Source organism: Ixodes scapularis, unplaced genomic scaffold (assembly GCF_016920785.2).
Source record: "Ixodes scapularis isolate PalLabHiFi unplaced genomic scaffold, ASM1692078v2 PGA_scaffold7__128_contigs__length_106722199, whole genome shotgun sequence".
NCBI classification, from domain to species: Eukaryota; Metazoa; Arthropoda; class Arachnida; order Ixodida; family Ixodidae; genus Ixodes; species Ixodes scapularis.
This window is the reverse complement of record NW_024609882.1, coordinates 36,261,025-36,275,167: the sequence shown is the minus strand read 5'-3', so window position 1 is coordinate 36,275,167 and position 14,143 is coordinate 36,261,025. Positions and strand designations below refer to the sequence as shown.

General features: G+C 43.8%; 1 protein-coding gene across 1 annotated transcript; it reads right to left on the bottom strand.

The window, feature by feature from the left end:
• Positions 1–1,072: 1,072 nt before the first annotated feature.
• LOC115320911 (glutamine amidotransferase-like class 1 domain-containing protein 1) lies at positions 1,073–12,835 on the bottom strand. Its single transcript, XM_029981149.4, has 7 exons — positions 12,696–12,835; positions 9,101–9,177; positions 7,452–7,557; positions 6,383–6,490; positions 3,418–3,512; positions 3,149–3,242; positions 1,073–1,717 (listed from the first exon to the last, which is right to left on the bottom strand). The coding sequence occupies exons 1-7, from the start codon at positions 12,748–12,750 to the stop codon at positions 1,569–1,571; spliced, it is 684 nt and encodes a 227-aa protein (XP_029837009.1). The 5' UTR covers positions 12,751–12,835; the 3' UTR covers positions 1,073–1,568.
• Positions 12,836–14,143: the final 1,308 nt, after the last annotated feature.

The following is a 14,143-nucleotide window of genomic DNA, read 5'->3' as shown; positions in this document are numbered from 1 at the left end:
ATGCTCAGAAAGTAGGAATGTTGAAATAATGAGTGTGTTAGGCCAGAAACAACAATTGTGTATCTGACCCTCCACTATCATAAACACCTCAACGGACTGTAATCATTGCAGCAATTATCACGAAGGGGTAAAATTACAGCCCTGATTTTAAGCTCAGATAAGTGAAATAAGTTAAACTGTTTCAACAAAAGAAACCAGCCAGCAACTTGTAGTTTAACTTATTGAGTGCGGCGATTACTTTTGCACGCGCGTGCTTAGGTGCGACCCAGATAATTTCGCCCACTTTCATAGAAGATTTGTTCGAAGCTGTAGCTACTGCAGATGACTAACATTTGTGGCAAATCAATTTAAAAAGAAATCAGTAAACATTTAACATGCAAATAAATTTCCCATGTTGACTAACTAAGCTGGACCACGGGCCCACTTGCCTGGAATTGAAAATTCGGTCCTTTCGATTCGCCGAAAAGCCGCAGTTTGGAATATTTTCAGAACCCGCAAACACAAACATGTTTACGGCCTTTCACGAGCGACAAAATAAAGCCATGCAGTCGTCTTCCTGTTTGAACCCGGGTTACAATAACGATCTACCAAGAGCACAGAGTACGCTAAGCTCGTGGTATTGGCACTCCATTTCCCAGTTTTGTTTTGGCAGCCGCCATTTTGGTGCCTAGTACCCAGCAGACGCAATTGGCGATTGTTCCGACGAAGAAATTCTACTTCCCGACTGTTAGGTACGGTCTGGGGAAGCTGAGGCGATGTCGTCTTGCTTTGTCGCATTTCCCGAGACTTTGGACAAAGCTTCGGATGACCAGCAACAATGATTTGAAGCCCCAAGGTGGCCCAAGTGTCGATACTACAGAGTATAGTTGACTTAGCGGCTTTGCATCCGCTGAGACAACCAGCGACCACCGCCCACCGAATGAGGAACGCCGAACTACATTAAAAAAACATGGCTGGATGTGCATTACCAGTTTGTGCTGAGCTCGTAGTTGGTACATTGTCACTGATGGTGGGGAAACAACTTGAGCACTAAAAGATTACACAGAGACAAGGCAAGACACACAAAAAGAAGCGAGGTTGTAAAAAATATATTAGCGCACTTTGCATGTACAAATGAAGAGGAAGAGAAGGCAGGGAAAAGAGAAAACTGGGGTGAAGGAGGGGCATTGGTAGTAGAGGAAGGCGAGAAAGTGACATCTAGAGAGGGAGAGAGAAAGGCATGGAGGTAGGAAGCTTCTGGAGGAGACATGACGCCACCGGAGGTGAAGCCAGAAGTGTGGAAGGACACGCCCCCAACGATGACAAAAACCAAGAGACGCTATTGGACGAAAAGGAGAGCTGACTTGACGCCAACCAAAATAGCTGTTGGCGCCAAGGCAGCTCTCCTTTTCGTACAATAGCATCTCTTGGTTTTGGCCATCGTTGCAGGCGTGTCCCCCCCCCCCACTTCTGGCTTCATCTCTGGTGGCCTCATGTCTCCTTCAGAAGCTTCCTACCTGCATGGAGAGAGGGGGTGGCACACGCTTTTTTCTGAATAGTTGCTGCGGCAGTGGCGGGGCGGGCAACGCTCACTGGTGCCTGTCCTTGCGGACTGCGCCACCCTGCTTCTGGTTGCAGAGCAGCACCAGGTTCTGCACGGCGGTGAGGGTGGACTGCTCATTCTGGCCGGTCACCAGGTGCCGGTCTACCACCACGTGCACCTCGTCCGGGTCGCTCGCTTCAGAAAACAAAACCGGCGTAGTGTGAGTATGTGTACTGTTAGCAATACCATAAGATATTGAGCGTGTGCCCACGCGAAAGTTTGAGACAACCGTGAAAAAATTAGGACAGGCAGTTATTAGGTCCGAGAGCAGAAAAGCAAGAGTGGCACATGGTAGAGTGGGCCCTTGTGTGGCTTGACCGATTGGTATGGAAGCCGCAAAGGGGTCTGGCGGAATGCTCACCGTAATATCCCAAGAGATGGCCCACCAAAATCGAGAGAAGATCAAGAGTAGGCTAACCTTCAATGTGCAATCAACAAACGAAAAAAAAAAAAATGCTATTTTTAGGTTATTTGTTTTTTCCAAACTTGTTATCGCAATGAGGGGAAACGAATCAAAGATGGACTGTACTTCCCAGTCGGCAATGTTCGCTTATATTCCGCCATAGCTAACTAGCTGCATTTATGCCGAGGACATCATTGATCCGAACACTACAATTACAAAAAATGAGCTATCTTTCTGTGTTTAAAAGAAAAGAAGAAGCAAATCAAGTCGAAAATAGGGGGTGGGTTATCTTTCGGGAGCAGGGAATCTCTCGGGATACTATAATAATTTTTAAAGTAGCCGTGTCGCTCTCGTTAAGCTTACTTTGTGCCGGCGCATCAAGCTTTAACGCTTCGCGCCAGCTTCTTGTAGAGGCAACTGACACGGAAGAGCACTTCGGTTAGTTCGGTGAGCTCAGAGGTTTGCGTGGGTGAGTGCTTCGTATGTCCTTTGCCTACGCCTGAAATGTTTAAAAAATAAGTAGTGGGCGCTTATCGTGACATGGGCGCATGTCCCTATCGTCGGAATGGTACCTTCATAGAAACGAAATTTTGACAGCTGTTTAAAGCAGTGATAACGTCTTTCGGTTATCCCGTAATGTCACAAACAATGATTAGAAAAAAAGGATAGAATGCTCTTGTCCATTTTCATTAGAGGTTGTATGATGGCATCTTTGAAGACTTCAACCCCGATAGAAACATAATCCCAGCCCGAACACAGATCAAGCAAGTTATAAACGTATGAAGTGTCCTCATGAGGTCAGAACCAAAGAAAAAGGTAAATTTCTGAATATCTCGGTTTTCTAAAGACATTTGACCGTTTCACACAGTTTGGTTTTTCGTAAAACCACATGGGCATCATTATTATCGTTAGAGTTGAGAAAAGAAGATGATGGCAGTGACCATAGAATAAACTGCACCACACGAAAAAGCCTCTTCATAAGTATGATAAACATAATCATGGTGGAAAAACAACATCCTTAGATGATGCTGTCCGAGGTGGACGTTCTCCATGCTATGAGGCTATGCCTCACACGTCAAAAGCTGTCTTTGATACAAGTAGAATAATTTTTTTAGAGCAAAGTTGCAAGACCAAATGGAAGGTTGTCACAAGCAGAGACTCACAGCTGTAAAGTGCTCCACGGTCCTTGATGACGTCCTCGGGGATAACGGGAAGGTTCGCGAAGTCGGGGCTCCTCGCCAACTCAAAAACAGAGACCTGCCGATGTGCACAGAAAGTGAGATACCGTAAGAGGTTAACACTGGTAAAACAAAAACTTTCTCCGCCTTTGAGACACTTTGCTCGCGACAACCCCCATTCCACACCAAAAAGGTCACGGTCGAAGGTAGTTGACCGTTGATGCCATTAGGAAGTAGTGCACGAACACACTCACAGCAGTGAGGGTGCATCTTCGAAAACTCCAGATGTCGCCGTCGTCCACAGCTGCGAAGAGGCCCGCCACTCCCATTCCGATGGCACAGATGGGTTCTGAGGGATCCGTCAACGACAAGACGTGGTCATACTCCGTACCCTTGTCGCAAAGGACTGCTCAAAATTAGAACCTGCCTTTGTGAAGAAAAGGCAGGTTCAAAATTAGTTTTAGTTTATATAAATGACCTCCCTAACAATCTTTCGTAAAAACTTGACTGTTTACAGATGACTGTGTGGTATACCGTCACATATCTAATCAACTAGATTGCATTGCCCTTCAAAAAGACTTGGATAGCATAATGCTACGGTGTGAAACATGGAAAATGCAAATAAATATAGAAAAGTCGAAAACAATGACATTTGCAAACCGTTCTTCCATTTTACATCATGACTACACCCCCATAGATTCAAAATTAGATAAATTAAAGTCATTTAAATATCTGGGTGTTCACCTAAGACAAATATTTCATGAAATAGTCACATAGACTACATTCTTAAAAGAGCATTTCAATCTTTAGGATTTATGAGAAGACATTTGTACACGGCAACAATAGAAGCAAAACAAATAGCATACACTGCTCTGATTAGGCCAAAGTTGGAGTATGCATCTATAATTCGGAACCCGCATCGAAAGTATTTAAATGACAGGCTAGAATCTCTTCAAAACAGGGCAACTCAATTTATACGAAAACAATACACACCTGTAAGCGTTGCACAACTTAAAACCTCAAATGGCCAACAAACACTTTAGCAGAGAAGAGATCTTGCTAGGCCATTGCATTTTCATAAGCTCTCTCGCTCTTCAACTAAATTTTGCGATACTAACGTCATCCCACTCCCCTGCATCTTTTCTCGTCATGATCACCCTAACAAAAATTCCCATCGCAAAAACTAACTTGTATAAATTTTTACCGTTTCTGTAGGCCATAATCGACTAGAATGAGTTGGCAAGTGAAACCGCACAGACAACAAACCATGACATGTTTGTTTCATTGTTACGTGTCTCTTTATCATGACATCTATTTTGTTTTTACAGCGGAGCTATTAAGGGCTAGTTTCCCCAGTTTCATGTCCGGCACCAAACAGATGTTGCCACAAATCTACACAACTCTAGACAGCTACCGCCATCTATGAGCAACAGCGGAAACCTTTCCAGCTACCGTATTTACTCGAGTAATAGCTGCACTGTTTAGGCAAACAACTTGAGGGTTCGCTTTTCCGCGGAGCATGCGGCTTGACAATCACTGCGATCGGCAGCATGATTTCAGCGGTTTACAGGACGGAGATAACGTCTTCGCGCGAAGATACCATCTGTGAAGATTGCATTTGTATGCGGAATCGTGCCCTCGACCTAGTTATTCGCTATGTTATTTTTGCGCAACGCGATGATTGACTGTATAAGTGTTCAGCGGAAGAGCAGACGCAAGGGCCTTGTTCATAAATAATGTGACTATTACTCAAGTAAATACGGTATCATAGAAGAATGGATAGTTGGCCGAGTTGGTGGGAATTTATCGTAGGAAACAGCGCGCAAAACAGACGAGGATGAAGAAGAAACACATGGGACGAGCGTACAGCTTCGCTGGTCTTCCCTCTTCACAAAGTGGAAAGGCTGAAAATTTTTTTCTTTTATAAGTAGCACATGTACAATTGGTGCTTTTATATTTCCACTTGTCAATTTCAACATTGCTGAGTAAGTCTTTGATATAAGGTTCTCTATGTACCCTCTTTTTTGGTAGCACTGACACATTTGTTTTACTTTTGAATGACTTAGAACTTACTACTACACGCTGGTTTGCGTAACCGTATACCATATTACGTGTTATTGAGCTCTGTTAGCGTGATTACGTTTACTTTTATATTTCATACAATAACACTGTGTGACTATGATGATATTCTATGTACCCCCCCCTTTCTATGTAATGCCCCCAAGGGCCTTTAGAGGTAATTAAATTAAAAACAAAAAAAAGGACCTGCCTTTTCTTCACAAAGACAGGTTCATAATTAGGACCTGCCCTTTTCTTCACAAAGGCAGGTTTAAAAATACAACCTGCCTTTTCTTCACAAAGGCAGGTTCAAAATTAGCACCTGCATTTTCTTCACAAAGGCAGGTTCAATATTACAACCTGCCTTTTCTTAACAAAGGCCGGTGTTCAAAATCAGGACCTGCCTTTTCTTCACAAAGGCAGGTTCAAAATCAAAACAACAATGCAATTTGATCACTGCCACCACAGTTCCAGCTACAGTGTAGCTGGAACTGTGCTGGCAGTGATCAAAGTAATATTAAATTGTAGATCATGAGGCCTACATCCAGCATTACCTGGCCTAGGTTTCCCCGGCTTTCAGATTTGATGGGGTGCTGCCATTAGTGGAAAAGGGGGAAAGAGGGCTAGATTTACCTTAAAAGCGGATTATACTAAGCCTTCCCTGTCGAAGGATCTAAAAACAAAATTATGATTCTTATATTGCAAGCTTTTTGGCTTTCTTTCAGAGCTGTTTCATTGTGCATTTGTAATCTTTAGTTACACTAACATTCTTCAGGATCACAGAGCCTCATTCATGCTCTTGACGCTGCGGCAGGCAAACGGAACTCAATGGGCAGTGAAACCTAGACCATCCACAAGCAACATACAAAACACATCGCAACAAGAGGTTCAAAACATTCCTACGAGAATAAGAGGGCAAAGGCCAGACAATTCTTATCGGCTGGCATCTTTATACTTTCAGAAAGCTACCTAAAAAATGTCGGTCATGGTTGACAACATACTTGACCGAGGGTAGACCAAGCCAAAGATAAATCCATACCAAAGGGGTGCATGCTGAGGAAACACGGACACAAAAGAGCACAGCGTGCATTCGTTCCGGGCCAAATGTTTCGCAGCAAGGAATGGGATGTATAACCGTGGAAAAGAAACAGGGGCACTCACTCTTTTCTTGGATGAAGTGCTTGAGGATGTGAGCCAGGTCCTTGTTTTCACACAGATCGTGCACAGCTCCAGGGGAGTGGGGCAGTATCAAGCAGGAGTAGCGGTTGGCTGCAACCAGTTCAAGATGTGAATGAATGTAGCCACAGAAAAAGATAAGTTATCGCTGGTGTTTCTTGATTTGGGCACTTATTTTCTAACAGGATTCGGCGTAGCAGGTCGGTATTTTTGTCCCATTGAGGGATCTGTGCTTGTACGCACTCTAAGTAGGAAATCAAAATCGGTGAAAAATAGCCTAGACGGGAGGGGCTAGACTGAAATGAAGAACAAGAAGCAAACAAAATGAGAGCAGTGAAACAGTATCAGTATGGTTTTAGACAGGGTTGTTCTACCACTACGCAACTGATTGAGGTTTTTCACGATCTCAGCAGAAATGTAGATAAAGGGGGACAAACCGATGTTGTGTTTTTAGATTTGGCGAAAGCCTTTGATCGCGTATCACATTCGAAGTTACTACATAAATTTAGTCACATTCTAAAGAATAGTCACATTGTAAATTAGTTGGAAGCTTCCTTATCAAACAGAGAACAGGTTGTTTATCTTCAGGGCGAAAAAAGCAGGGAGGTGGTTTGGGGGGCAAAACACCTACCCCCAACATCATAACTTTTTTTTTTATTAGACAAGAAAGACAAGAAAAAGACAAATATTGAACGACTACCAAATTGTTCCAGCCAGCCGGGGGAGGGGGGGAATTGTACAGTACATTGACTACTACACCAGAAAATTAAACAAAGCCCCCCCCCCCCCCCCCCCCTTCCCAAATAATTGCTGGCTACGCCACTGCTGTTTATAGAATATTCATACCTCGTCCCTTCCATCGATTCATCAAAATAGTATAATTCTACAAACATGTTTGCACATTTCCTGATAATACAGAAAAACACCATCATTTTGTAATCCACAATGCCAGGCTGTGCACTCATCATTCAGAGTGCAGAGCAAGTGCAGCATGCTAAAGACTCTCGAAACTTTGCAGCAGAGTGACAGTCTAGGCTAGAAAAGGAGTGCTTACGGTCAACTGTCTGTAGACCGATGGGAATGGCAAAGACCTTCATGCGGAAGTCGTTGAGCCATCGCCGACTCTGCTCATCCTGGTTGATAAACTCCAGAGGTCGACCCTGGTAGAAGAAATACAGACACAAAATAAAATTCCCCACCTCAACTTTGTCAATCAACTGGCCTTTCTTCATTTTAAGAAGAAAACCCCAAAGATTGAGAAAGAAACGAAGGACAACACAACACACAAAGTCTCAAACTGAGACGCTATTCAGACTTTGTGTCTTGGGTCGTCCTTCTTTTCTTTTTTTTACCAGTCTCGGAATTTCGTTTTAAAATATGTTCAACCATCACCAGCTAGTTTGAGCCCAGACTTTTTGTTTGTGAAGTTGTCTCATCTTAAAAGTTGTAGTGCAAGCATGGTTGGTACCTTCGGTGCTCATGACACCTGTGAAAGTGTAAAAACTTCTTGTGGAATTCTCGGAACATATTGCTCTGGTTCTACATCTGTACGAAGCTCGGCATAAACGAAACGAACCGGCAGGATTTTTATCTCTGAATGACGGCAGGTATAGTTCCACATGTTCCTTTAAACGTATATGGACTTCTCTCTACATTGAAAAAAAGTATTTTCACATAAGCATAAAATTCTAATTGTGCAAGTGCTGACATTTAAAGAGTCACAACCTCTCTACATTTAAAACTCCCGCTCTTTCGACGCACGCGGAGTGGCTGTAATACGTCACTCCGTGATGTATAACAGCCACTCCATGACGTATAATACCAACTTTGTGGTGCGCGATTTAAAACGGACGAAATAGCCGCAAACTAAAATCAGACTCGCGCAATAAATATTGCTGTAAAAAATTTCTTTGTTTGCGGAAAGATTGTTTTGTGACATCGTTGTTCCAATTAGGCTGTTTAAAAATACACCTTTTTTTTCTTTGCATTTACGTTTAAGCTGAGACTAGAAGCTCTGCCTTCAGCGTGAGCTTTCTGCCCTTGCTAACACAAGTATGAACACGTAGGCATGTACAACCAAAGCACTGCGGAAGCCAGTGAGCTCACGCTGAAGGCGGAGCTTATAGTCTCAACTGAAGGGTGAACGGAGTATACACTACTTGAAGGTTGTTTTAGGTACAGACTTGCAAAAGGCAAAGCAGGCATCTGCTTCTCTGTAGACACAATCAAATAGCTACACCGCCTTTCAGCATAACTTAATTGGCAAAGAGAAAAAGCTACAATCTCTGTGAGCCAATTTAGCAACATACCAAAGCATGCAGCTTCTTTCCATGGGAGGAATTCGCTTCGACGGTGCTCCAATCAACTTGGTGGGGCCGTGGGTTTCGTGCTTTGTCAAGTTATGCCAAAACAGAGAGCAGGATGCACATGCTACTCAAGAAAGAGATCTTAAGATGAGCAGCAGCTATGTATTTAACCGCTTCCTAGATTGACACATAGTATTTGTTTCACAAGATAATCAAGCCTGCTGCAAACTCAGCTGTGCTCGTCATTTTTGGTAGCCATTTGCTTCAAAACAATTATTGTTTCAATCTCGAGGCATAATCTCAAGCCATATATGCTTACTGCTTTCAAACCCCAAAACAAAAAGTCTGCGAAAGGGTTCAAGTAGAGAGTTTGTCCACTTGCAACCAAAATGCTTACCCCCGGGGTCGCTATTTGCACCGTGAATGTGCTGTGCAGCAACGTGAACGTCTGGATGAAGGACGGGGCAGAGTTCCCTAAGAGATGGCATGAACGAAAGTGGCACAAGATTACTTACATTTGAAAGAATAAAACTGCAAAGGACAAATACGAACACCACTTGCATTCAGTTCAGAAACAATGTTCACTTATGATGCAATCAAAGTTGGGGGTTTTACGTGCCAAACCAACGACGGGCATCTGGCACGCCCCAGCAGAGGACTGAGGATTGATTTCAACCACCCGGGGGTTCTTTTGACGTGCAACCGAAAGCTCGGTTACCACGGTGCCTTCTCCGCAATAAGCCTCCGTCAGATTGCGGGCACCTCGGCCGGGATTCGAACCCACCACATAAGGATCCGTAGTTTGGCGCTCTCGCCTCGGAGCCACCGAGGCAGCTCACTTATGATGCAGATTGCACTGCTTCTTTTTTTCTGACATGCTTTCTTTTAGGTAGGCACCCATTGCTTCTTTGTTCTGTGGTGCATATGTTTTGCATCCCAGACTAGAGATTCTCGAGGAAACAGTGGAGTATTTCCTCCAGTTGAGGTGCACTTGGACCCGAGGTTGGTTTAGGAAGTGCAAAACTGCATGTGAGTGGAGTTTCAAGTCGACGCCCTTTAGGGGCATAACTAGGATTACTAAAAATACAGAGCAAGCGGCCACCCTAAACTTCAGAGATAAATATATGAAAAACTGGAGAATGGGAGCTTATTACAGTGATGGAAGTGGCCTTTGACCTTTGGTAGCAGCCACCGATGCTCTTGGAGCAAAAACATCTGTTGCCACACCACTTTAAAGGGAAAAAATGATTGCCTTGCTTAATGAGTTTCATCTTTGACAATGACTGAAGGTTCCTCTTTGATATTGCATATTACAAGCCAAAGAGGTCCCACAGTCAGTATAGTTAAAAACCATTAGGCATTAGATTCACAGCATTCTCTGCAAAGATGATCAAAGCTACATTTACAGGTTGTCTTAGCTATATCAAAAGTGTAATTTTGCTCAGGGTATTGAAACATCAGTTCACCTATGGGCAACTGAAACACCTCAGCGAGAAAAGAACTGACAACTAATTTAAATAAAAATCAGGCGTCTGCATAGGATCCTGCCTGGCTCCAGTTCTCAGTGAAATATACTTGTCAGCTGTGGACGTGGCGGTGAAGAGGAAGCTCAGTGTCGCGACTCTGAAAACCAAGATCTTCCGATACGTCGACGATTACCTCCTGCTTCACGATTGGAACGCTTCTCCTGCTTCCATCGAGCAAGTGTTCTCACGCCACTCCCGGGGCCTTATCTTCAAGAAGGAGCCTGCTGCGGATGGCTTGCAGTTCCTTGATTTACGCCTACAACCAACACCAAGCAGCCTTTGCTGGAGCTTCCAGCAGCGATCCCCGAAGCCGGTACTCCCCTTCGCGAGCCACCACTCAAAAAATGTAAAGTCGGGCATTGTAAATAGCCTTCTCTCCTCTTCCATACCTTTGTCTTGCGGCGCGGAGTATATCGACCAGACAGGGCGCTGCGTTAACGACAGGTTACGCGAACATGAAATTGAGGTCGATGGGAGGGAGTCACAACACCCGATTGCCGTCCACAATAGGATCTGCTCCTCATGTCGCCCTGGATTCTCTTCGGCAAGAATCCTAGGTTCTAACCGAGGTCGCTACGGCCGAGAGATAATTGAGTCCTACGCGATAATGCACACATCCCGAAATGTCTCGGCGCCCTCTCTTTCTCTTTCCACGAAGGACGCGGCCTACCTTCACCCACAGTTGATGGCCTTGACAAAAACCCCACGGGCCTACGTCGTCCGTCCGGTGATGTCGTTTCAAGCGGCTTCTCTCCTGGCCTTTCTTCTTCCCCATGAGTAATTTTCCTGTCTGTGTCACCTTTCCATGTTCCCGCTTTTTGCCCTCCCCCCTTCCGTCTCTGGGTCTCTTGGGCCGGTTGCCGGTACCTAATAAACCTATTTGTGTTGAAAGTCGAAAGAGGTGCTGTTCTGTCCGTCCCTATGTTTATTCTTTCTGTTTTCATTTAACTTCACCAACATGCTCACGTCGAACTAACTAATTTAGCACTCCTGAAATCTAAAATATGGCTCCAACTCAGTCAGATTTCAGGCAGGAAGCCAGGATTCAAACCCACCGACCGGGGACCCGTGGGCTGGCACTCTGCCATGAAACAACTGCTTTGCAACGCTGCAACTACAATTACAACTTTGCAGATGCTGTTCGGGTGATTATAGGATGTGGGTCGTTGTGAGGCAAAACATCAGGCAGTTACTGTGGTGCCGGTGTGAGTTGTAGGGGCAGCCTTCTAAATGGATGCATCGACAAATTATAGCATATATTTGAATCCCTTCTAAATTAGTTTTGTCCCTCTGAAAAATATTTGTTCTTTTGTTTCTGCGACTTGTTTGCTATTTTGTATGCCTGCACGTCTTGTCAATCAAGTCTATACCCACCTGCTAAAATCCCTTTCAGGGATTGCAGTATCAATAAATAAATAAATATTTTTTTTTTTTTTAACTGGACATAGATTGGGAGTGTGGTCTAGCTGGCGCATGACAAACAAGACCTGTGTACAAGTTAGAAAAGCTGCTTGTTTCTTTGCATGCATGATATTAAATGACTCCAAGGGCTAGTTGTTTGGTAACTTATAATTTTATACTTATTTTTATCTTGACGCCAGCTTGAAAGTAAGTTTTTATCACGCTGCCAGAAAATAAATAAATCACTTTATAGCCCAAAACGTGTGTTCTACATAAAAATCTGAATCCTTGTTGGGACGATCGATTCGCTCTAAGCGCTAAAACGCAGCGCAAACAAAATACCAATTAATCTTGTGTTTTTTTTTTGTTTGTTTTTTTCGATTTTGCACACGGAAATGAACTGCCCCAGTTTTGAAATAACGCAGAACCTGCGGAATATCCCAGCTTGGCAACAAGTCTTACCATTATATATTGCCTGTCTGCAATAAACCAAGTAAACCGTGTTTGATAACTGTCTACTTGTGTTAGGCCCTAGTCTAATTTCAGCTAGCCTACCCTCTTGCCATTTGATCCACACGCCCCCTTTAAAGCTCGGCAATGATCTGCGTAAACAGCTCCGCGGCACTTTAAAACTTCTCCTTAAATCACGACTTCACTACAGGCAGAAGTTAAGGCATGAATAGCGGGGAAAACGAAAATCAACTTATATAACACAAATCTGAAATCGTCCGTCAACAAAACAGCAAGCCGAGGACCGAGAGGAGTAGATCGGGGATCCACCGGCGATAAGACGCATTTCCGCGATCAATACTGTCGCCACGTCCTGAAGTTCCTTCGCAGGCATAAAAAAAATGTGTGCTTTCAAGCTCTGCAAATGTCGTGATTTAAAAAAAAGAATAAGTCGACGGTTTAGCAACCTAAAGAACGTTCAGTTGTCTGGGAACTTAGGCCTAGCGAAGGTTCTTCCGCAGCGTCAAGCGCCTGTTTACCGTCGTCTGCCAGCAGCAGACAGCTTTGGAGGGCCTGTCTTTGGAATCATAAGCAACGATCTGGAATTGAACTTACCATCTTTGGATCCGCTTAAGACGATGAGGCAGCTTAAACGTGGCGCTGTGGACATGGTTCCGACCCAATCATAGCATTTCTGCCGGAGTCAACAACACACACGCCGCAAAACGCCGTGTCCCCCTCAGGGTTCAATGCACCCTACGGGTGGCACAGGGTTGGCGGGCGAGGGAGAAAAAAGATGTCGTCGAACCACCGCTCGTCGAACAATAAGAAATCAGAGCATATAAAAAAACAGTGCAAAGATTTCCTTTTCTGTATGCGTTTATTGGCCTTTGAGTTCGAATTGGAATTCTCCGAAAATTCGGGGTCCCAGCTTGCCCTACTTTTAACCCCACCGGAAAGAAGTCGTGAAAGGAGCTCAGCTCAGAGCACATTTTAATATCTGTTTCTACCAGTCTCAATTTTAGTGTGAGTTAAAAAAAAATAATAAAAATCATATGACCTCACTATTCATAGATATGGGTTCAAATCGTTGCAAAGAATTTCACCGGTTTCACGTAGATGGTAGTCGGTCGGGCAGATTAACGAACATAAAGCAAATTACCTTTTCTTCACGGCACTTTTAAGTGTTTCCGGTGTTCGAAAACGTAAATGCTGCTCGCGAGCAAGGCATTTTTTTTTTTTTTTTTGTAAAACATTATGCAAGCAGGGTTCGTGAAAAAGCAAGCTGATGATAAAAAATAATCTACAAACCGAAACTAACGCTCAGGTTAGGCACAAACTACATAAACTAACCTATTATGATAACTATCCATGCATTTTTACATCACGTTGAGGAACATTGTATGCAGAGTCCTATCTGTAACTGTACTGCATCTTAGTGGACACTAGAAACCTATACTATCCAAATCGCGAGCGAATTATTTTTTTTTTGTAAATCTAACATTCAACCGCGTGCGCAAAAGGAAAAAAAAAGTGGGTTACCTATAACCTTTTGATCGTCTCAGTAAAGGAGGTTAGAAATATTATCTTCGTTGAACATAGTACATTCTCGTTAGCGACTAAACCGGGAATTCTTTATCAAAGAACGCCGTTATCGACGAAAAGGCTCGAGTCTGACAAGCACAAAGTAGACGCACGTAAAAACGCAAAGTAGGAACAGAAAAGACGCGATTATTCTGTCTCATGACTCGAATAGTGGTGATCTCGAAGCATACTACAAGTAACCACGTGGTGGCGATTGTTCCAGGAGGAACTCAACCAGTTTCGTAATGGAAGAAAGCAACGGCAGATGTTCCGTAGCCCTCACAACCCCTCGCTAGCCCGCGCGCCGAAAAAAAAAGAAAAAGCAAAAGGAGAAACGAAACTTACAGAGCAAAAAAAAAGAAAACACTGCAAACGAAAGAGGAAAAAAAAAACAAGACCTGGAGAGGAAGAAGAAAAGAGGAGTATTAAGAAAGAAGAGAGAAGGCGAGAGGTAGAGAAGAAAAGAAAAAAAAGCGATG

Bases quoted from the DNA above. Each gene is read 5' to 3' on its own strand.
- LOC115320911 (XM_029981149.4), bottom strand. From the start codon at position 12,750: ATGTCCACAGCGCCACGTTTAAGCTGCCTCATCGTCTTAAGCGGATCC. The intron at 6,491-7,451 runs GTAAGCACTCCT...AACTGGTTGCAG, and splicing joins CGGTCTACAGACAGTTGACC to CCAACCGCTACTCCTGCTTG. The intron at 3,513-6,382 runs GTGAGTGCCCCT...CGGATCCCTCAG, and splicing joins GCACTTCATCCAAGAAAAGA to AACCCATCTGTGCCATCGGA.